Below are 8,348 nucleotides of genomic sequence, written 5' to 3'. Positions count from 1 at the left end.
ATTGGAAGGACTGATGCTGAAGCTGAAGCTCCAATACTTTGGCCACCTGATGTGAAGAGCTGACTCATTTGAAAAGACCCTGATGCTGGGAGAGATTAGGGGCAGGAGGAGAAGGGGACGACAGAGGATGAAATGGCTGGATGGCATCACCAACTCAATGGACATGGGTTTGGGTGGACTCCGGGAGTTGGTGATGGACAGGGAGGCCTGGTGTGCTGCGGTTCATGGGGTCACAAAGAGTCGGATACGGCTGAGGACTGAACTGAACTAGGTACTTCAGAGATACAAAATGACCATGTGAAGGCCTGTGCCCTCAATGAACTCACAGTTGCAGGGAGCAAAGTTACAATTACTAATACAAAGTGGTCAATGCCACTGGTGCTACATAACAGCACTGGAATAAAGAAGTCTGGTTCTACTTGCAGAACTTGGGAGACTACATAAAGGTGGCAAAATTAGCACTAAGTCTTGAAGGATACCTAAATTAGTTGAGGGGTATAAATAGCAAAAGGCATTTTAGGCAAGGCAATCAGTTTGAGCAAAGACTTGGAACTGGCAAAATACATGGCTGATTGGCAAAAAACCCAAGAAGTTCAGAGGTAGAGTAAAATAAAACCAAGAATATGTGTGAAAAAAATAGAAGGCAGGAGGCTTGCTGAAGTGCCTATGGATTACATGAAAAAGGCAAGAAGCTAACTCTAACGTGTGTCACTAGCCAAATGGGATAATTCAAACATCACAAAGTATAGTGATCATAACAGACTAAAAGAATCTGATATGTAAAATGCACTAATTCAGTGATACTAAGCAAACAAAATCTTTTTGGTTAACACTGGTGGTTGCTTAGGGCAGCACCAATTTCTCTGAAATTTGATAACTAAAGTGAAAAAATCCCTATCAGTTTCAAATGCAGACTCTGCCTGCAATGCCAGAGACCGACGTTCCATTTCTGGGTGCGGAAGATCCCCTGGAGAAGGGAATGGCAACCCACTCCAGTATTCCTGCCTGGAAAATCCCATGGAGAGATGAGCCTGGAGGGCCACAGGCCATGGAATGGCAAAGAGTTGAACACGACTGAGCGGCTTACAGATACACACAGAAAGGGATGGCAGAATGCGCACGAACATCTACTAATTACCCAGTCCACCACAAACGTTGATATCCAGGACCAGAGCTCATAATGTGCCAAAGGTTGACGTTCATGGAGCTTAGATTCTTCACTTCGAACAGGCCCCGCGGAAAGGGGATGTTCGAAATGAAGTCCCCAACTATTCTAGAAGGCGCTAATATTTCCAGGGATTTCCGAAAGAGGCTACGGAATGTGACTGGCAAATGGCTGCAAGAATTTCAGCAGCAACCTTTCCCCCAGTCTGCGCCCCCTGGCGTTGACCGTGGGTGGACCGCTAAACGCTCATGACTTTATCACCGGAGCGGAAGTGGGAAGTGAGGCAGTCCCTCTCCCACCCCGCCCCTCTCTCCCCTTCCTCGCCTTTCTCTCACCCGAGCCCCTCGTCCTTCTCTACCCCCGCCCCGCCCTTCTCCCCTTGCCCTCCCCTCCCTAGGCCAGCCCCTCCTTTTCTCCTTTCTTCCCTCCTCTTCCCCCGCCTCACGCTCCGCCCCTCTGCGCACTTCTCCGTCCTTCCGCTTCTGCTCCTCGCCCCGCCCCTTCCTGTCGTCACTTGACTCCGCCTCTCTCACGCTAGTCCCGCCCCTCTCTCCTGGACTAGCGACCTATCTTTCCCTGACGCTGGCTCTCTGGTCCCTGCGGGGGTTACCATAGCAACGGTGCACGCAGAAGCTAGGTTTCCCTAGTTGGACCTGGCTGGCGGCAGGGAAGAGCCGGCACCATGAGTCACGTAGTGACTATCGAAGAACCCCAGGCCAAGCCTCAGGTGTCTCAAACCCGGTTCGGAGGGAAGTCGGGGGCCTGGGGCAACGTCTCTGCCAGTCGAACTTATGATTTCTTATACGGTAAGGGCCGCTCCAGACCTCTCTCCTGAGTTGTCGACACCTGGGCCAGGTGGGCGTCGAGACTGTGGGACCTGGCCGGGAACGCGGCGGACGAAAGACAAGCCTCAGGAGGGATCTCTAGCCCGGGTTGTCTTTTGTTGGGTAGGGGCAGCTCCAAGCCCTGCAGGCGGGGGCTCTTAGGCGGGCTGCAGGGAGGAGGCGGTCTCGGAAGCCGCAGGTGCGCGCTGCATCTCGGAGCAGTGAGCAGGGACACTCACTACTAGTGATTAGTGATATTCTTCTTTACCCTGACAGTTTGCACAGCCCTAAGCAATTGTCCTGAATGCCGTTCCTGGCGTTCTGACTTGGAGATTCACTCAACACCCCTTCATTCAAGCTGCATAAAATGCCCAAACAGAATGACCGTCCTGCTCGCATTCTCTAGGCAACTCCAAACTTGTCATTCTGGGTAGGTAAAGAAGGGCCAGGTTGTCTCATCTTTGGTTTTAGGTTCCTCTTTTTTTTTGAGCTTATTCTTATCCGTCAAAATATTGCTTGTAAACTAGGTCCACTAGGTCCTTTGGGCCAGTAAAGCCGCAGTTTATTTAATGCCCTGATTGTTCATTTATGTTCTGTCTCTTCTACGGGACCATAAATCCCTAAGTTATTTAAGTTCTTGTTCTGTCCATTTTTGTAGCATTCTCAGCACCCTTTCCAGTGCTGGTACATATGTTGGGTGCTAGATAATTTGTTACGAATCATTTATTTACTACTACAATAAATATAATCAGTAAAGAATGATTTTTCCCCCATTTTCCCCCTCTTTACCCTGCTTTTAACCTTGTGGTATCTCCTCTGAGAATCCCAGGGTTTCTTTTGGATGGGAGTCTTTAGGGTTCCCTGGTGTTGGGAATATGTAATGATTGCTTACATTTGTATATGCTTCACAGTTAACACCATTCTTTTCTACATCTTACCTCATTTATATACTGTTTTACATTTGACTGAATGTTATGTGAATACTTTGTATCTCTCAAGTGCCTCACTTGAAGTGCCTACAATACTTTGTCACTTCCCTGAATCTACATTTGTTGATGGATTAATAACTACACTGTTGCCCTGCTAATTATAAAGTCTTTTAAATATGATATATTTTTCCTAGCTTCCGAAAATATCGTTTTAAAAAATATTTATTTATTGGTTGTGCTGGGTCTTCATTGCTGCGCGAGGGCCTTCTCCAGTTGCAGTGAGTGGGGCTCCTCTAGTTGCAGTGTGAGGGCTTCTCATTGCAGCAGTGTCTCTTGTTGCGAAGCCCGGGCTCTGGGGACAGGGCCTTCAGTCGTTGTGGCCTGGGGACTCCGTAGTTGTGGTGCATGGGCTTATTGTCCCATGGCGTGTGGGATCTTCCTGGACCAGGAATTGAACCCATGTCCCCTGCATTGCCCGGCAGATTCTTTACCACTGAGCTATCATGGAAGTCCCCAAAATATCTTCTTGGGTTTATCATTTGTCATGAGTTCTTTCCTCCTTTCTTTTTTCTCTCTATAGAGTAAACAGTGGTTGCACCAATTTTCATTCCCACTAACAGTGTAGGAGAGTTTCTTTTTCTTCACACTCTCTCCAGCATTTATTATTTGTAGGCTTGTTAATAATGGCCATTCTGATGTGAGATGATACCTCACTGTAGTTTTGATTTGCATTTCTCTAATAATTAGTGATATTAAACATCTTTTCATGTGATTGTGGGCCATCTGTATGTCTTCTTGGAGAAATGTTTAGGTCTTCTGGTCATTTTTAAATTGGGTTGTTTGTTTGATATTAAGCTGTATGAGCTGTTGGTATATTTTGGAAACTAATCATTTGTTGTAGCATCATTTAGAAATATTTTCTCCCACTTTGTAGGTTGTTGTTTTGTTTATGTTTTCCTTTGTTGTGCTAAAGCTTTTAGGTTTAATTAGATACTGTTTATTTCTGTTCCAAAAACATCTTGCTGCAATGTATGTCAGAGTCTTCTGCCCATATTTTCCTCTAGAAGTTTTATCCAGTCTTACGTTTAGGTCTTTAATCAATTTGAGTTTATTTTTGTATATGGTATTGGAGAATGTTCTAATTTCATTCTTTTACATGTAGCTGTCCAGTTTTTCTCAGAACCATTTACTGAAGAGGCTGACTTTTCTCCATTGTGTTTTCTCACCTACTTTTCTTAGATTAATTGGCCATAAGTGTATGGGTTTACTGCTGGACTGTCTGTTCTGTTCGGTTGATCTATATGTCCATTTCTGTGTCAGTGTCAGACAGTTTTGATTATAGTAGCTTTGTGATATTGTCTGAAGCCAGACAGTGTGATTTCTCCAGCTCTGTTCTTCTCTCAAGATTATTTTGGCTATTCAGGGTCTTTTGTGTTTTCATTCAAATTAAAAATTATTTTGTTCTAATTCTGTGAAAATGCCATTGGTAATGTAATAGGGATTGCATTGAATCTGTAGTTTCCATTGGGTAGTATGGTCATTTTAACAATATGAATTCTTCCATTTCAGGAACACGTATATCTTTCCATTTGTTTGTGTCATCTTCAGTTTCTTTCATTAGTGTCCTATAGTTGTCAGAGTAGAGATCTTTTGCCTTCTTAGGTAGGTTTATTCCTAGGTATTTTATTCTTTTTAATGCAATGGTAAATGAAATTGTTTCCTTAATTGTTTCTGATATTTCCTTGTTAGTGTACAGAAATGCAATAGATTTCCAAATATTAATTTTGTATCTTGCAGCTTTATCACATTTACTGATGAGCTCTAGTAGTTTTCTGGTAGTTTCTTTAGGGTTTTCTATGTGTAGCATCATGTCATACAAACAGTGACAATTTTATTTTTTTAAAATCTGATTCCTTTAAAAAAATACTTATTTTTATTTATTTGGCTGCACTGGGTCTTAGTTGCAGAATGTGATATCTTTTGAATGGTAGCATGCAAGCTCTTAGTTGTAACATGTGGGATCTAGTTCCCTGACCAGGGATTGAACCCAGGCCCCTTGCATTGGGAGCACAGAGTCTCAGCCACTGGACCACCAGAGAAGTCCCTGGATTCCTTTTCTTTTTCTTTTCTGATTGCCATGAATAGGACATCCAAAACTATGTTGAATAAGAGTGGTGAGAGTGAGCATCCTTGTCTTGTTCCTGATCTTAGAGGAAATATTTCAGCTTTTACATTGAGTATGATGTTAGCTATGGTTTTGTTATATATGGCCTTTGTTATGGTTAGGTAGGTTCCCTCTATGCCCACTTTCTGAAGGGTTTTTTAAAATCACAAATGGATATTGAATTTTATAAAAAGTTTTTTCTGAATCTATTGAGATGTTCATATGGTTTTTATCTTCAATTTGTTAATGTGGTGTATCACATTGACTGATTTGCAGATATTGAAAACTCCTTGTATCTCTGCATTAAATCCTACTTTATTATGGTGTGTGATCCTTTTAATGTATTGTTGGAGTCAGTTTGCTGGTATCTTGTGAGAATTTTTGCATCTATGTTCATTAGTGATATTGGCCTGTAATTTTCTTTGTTTGTGATCTTTCCTGGTGGCTCAGACAGTAAAGAATCTTTCTGCAGTGTGAGGGAACTGGGTTCAATCCCTGGGCCGGGAAGATCCCTGGAAAAGGGAATGGATATCCATTCCAGTATTCTTGCCTGGAGAATTCCATGGACAGAGGAGCTGAGTTGGACATGACTGAGTGACAGTTTCATTTTTTGTTTGGTTTTGGTATCAGGTTGATGGTGGCCTTGTGGAATGAGTTTGGAACTGTTCTTTCTTCTGCAATTTTTGGGAATAGTTTCAGAAGGATAGGTGTTAACTTTTCTCTGAATGTTTCATGAAATTGACTTGTGAAGCCATCTGGTCCTGGACTTTTGTTTGCTGGGCTTGTTTTGTTTTATATTGTTTTTGGCTGTGTCATGCAGCTTGTGGGATCTTAGTGCCCTGACCAGGGGGTTGAACCCACACCCCTGCATTGAAAGGCAAAGTATTAACCACTGGACCACCAGGGAAGTCCCTCATATACATTTTTTGATCCCCTTCTCTCTTTCTTCTTCTAGAATCCCTATTATGTGTAGGTTGGCACATTTTGTATTATCCCATAGAGTTTGTATGTTGCCTTTACTTTTTTCATTCGTCTTTCCACTGTTCTGATTGAGTAATTTCCTATTCTGTCTTCCAGATCACTCATCATTCTTCTGTGTCCTTTAGTCTGCTGTTCATTGCTTCTAGATTGGTTTTTATCTCAGCAATGGAATTGCCTAATTTTGATTGGTTCACCTTTATAGTTTCTATTAATAGTTCCTTGTTACAGTGATCTGCATTTCTATTGATATGTTTCTTAATTCCTTTAGCATTTTTATTATCTTCTCTTTGAACTCAAGGTCTAAAAGACTGGTGAGGACTGTTTCATTATTTGTTCTTTCAGGGCATTTCTCTTGTTCTTTTGATTTGAAATAGTTTCTATGCTTTTTAATTTTACTTACCTTTTCCTGTCTCTCTGAATTTAGGAGAAACTGCTCTCTTCTGTGGTCTTGAAGCGATGTTTTTATGTAGGGTTGTCCCTGCATAGTCTCTGTGTCTCCAGTCCTTTGGTGGGCGCACTGGTTTTGGTATGGATGCATGCCATGTCTTTCCTCAGGCTGGGCTGGTTGTTATACCCTGAGTGGGAAGTGTGGTTGGCTTGTAGCGTTTGCAGCCTGTGCTGGATGTGAGGCAGGGCTTCTTCTTAGCTCCATGGCTGTCATCATCCTGTTGGGAGTGGGGTGCACTCCCCAGTTGTTTGAGTAGAAGACTTAAGGGTTGGGTTTGATCACGCTCTGTAGCCTCTGAGTGTGCACCCTGCCCCAAGGGAGGTGAATCCTGAAGCAAGTAAGGTCTGTGAGGTCACAGGATACCCGTGTCTCACCTGTGTAGACATCCGTGCTCAGAAGCAGCCCAGATTCATGTCCCTTTCTCTGTTGTATTCATCCCAGATCTAGGGCAGGGCTGTGTTGTGCAGTGACTGGGGATCAGGCGGTTGTGGCTGCAGGAGCTGCTTTGTCACCTGAGATCTGGGCTGCCTCTATGGTGGTCTTCTCCCAGTCTTCTCTTTCTGCCCCAGATGTAGTGCTGAGCTGTGGTGTGGAGTGGGTGGAACCAGCGTGCCCTTGCTGGGAAATAAACTGCTGCGTATTAGTATCTGCACCCTCTTATGGTGCCACCAGGTATGCATGCTGGCAATATCTGCCCAGCTAGATCCACCACCCACTGTGTGCCCATTTATATTGGGGTCTGCAGCTCCCCCAGATCACACCTCAGGCCCTCCGACCTGTCTCTGCATGGCTAGACCAAGTCTCTGCCCAGATCTCACACTAGGCTGTGGTATAGACTGAGGGGGCCAGGGCATTTGCCTGTTTGGGTTGGGAAGTGTGGTAAAGTAGCAACCACCACTTCCGGTGGCTCTCTTGGCCCTGACTGTTAGTGAGCCGGCACACATACACTCCTTATGAGCAGAGTCCAGCCTTCTTCAGTCTGTCTGTCTCAGTGAATTTCCTAGCAGGCGAAGGGGTTTTTCTTGTCTGTGCAGGATCCCAGGAATGGGATGGCAAAATTGCGGCTTGACCCACTTGCTCCCTAGAGTGAAGGTCCACCCATGTGGACCTTCTCTTCCTTTCAGATCCCTCCCAGGGATGCAAGTCCCAACCTGATGCCTTTTTTTTTTTTTTTTTTTCTTTCGCATCCTACCTTGCTTCCCAAATGTTGCTACTGGTAAAGAATCCACCTGCCAGTGCAGGAGACTTAAAGAGATGTGGGTTTGATCCCTGGTCAGGAAGATCCATTGGAGGAGGGCATGGCAACCCACTCCATGCCTGGAGAATCACATGGACAGAGGAGCCTTGTGGGCTACAGCTCATAGGGTCTCAAAGAGTTGGACATGACTGAAGCGACTCAGCACACATAGCACCCTGTTACATGGAGCTATTTATTGCAATTTTGGTTGGTTGTATAGAAGTCCTGCTGCCAGTTTCCAGCTAGTTTTCACGGAGAATTGTTCTACATGTAGATGTATCTTTGATGTGTTTTGGGGGGAAGGTGAGCTCTCTGTCCTCTTATTCCACCATCTTGATCCCCTTGGTTGCTGACTTCTTGAAGCCTTGGTTTCCTTTTCTATAAAATGGAGACCTCGTGCTTACCTCATTAACTTTTTGAGAATTAAAAGGAATGCTGCACACTCAATACTGTCTAGGAATAAGTAGTGATAACCTGATGATTGCTATTGCTTGGGGCTTCCCTTCGTGGCTCATTGGTAAAGAATACATTTGCAATGCAGGTGCCACAGGAGATGCAAGTTTGATTCCTGGATTGGGAAGATTCCCCAGAAGAGAGCAT

The 8,348-nt window shown here is 44.2% G+C and overlaps 1 protein-coding gene across 2 annotated transcripts in view; it reads left to right on the top strand.

The window, feature by feature from the left end:
- The first annotated feature begins 1,723 nt into the window (after positions 1-1,723).
- CFAP91 (cilia and flagella associated protein 91) overlaps positions 1,724-8,348 on the top strand; it is a 97,855-nt gene continuing 91,230 nt past the window's right edge. For both annotated transcript variants that reach the window (XM_061167085.1, XM_061167084.1), the window contains exon 1: positions 1,724-1,971. In XM_061167085.1, the coding sequence (XP_061023068.1) occupies positions 1,848-1,971 (124 nt within the window). In that variant the 5' untranslated portion in view covers positions 1,724-1,847. The remainder of the gene's footprint in view (positions 1,972-8,348) is intronic.

The sequence above is a fragment of the Dama dama genome, chromosome 19 (genome assembly GCF_033118175.1).
Source record: "Dama dama isolate Ldn47 chromosome 19, ASM3311817v1, whole genome shotgun sequence".
In the NCBI taxonomy this organism is placed as follows: domain Eukaryota; kingdom Metazoa; phylum Chordata; class Mammalia; order Artiodactyla; family Cervidae; genus Dama; species Dama dama.
Note: the sequence above shows the minus strand (reverse complement) of the source record. Positions and strands in the feature narration are given on the sequence as shown.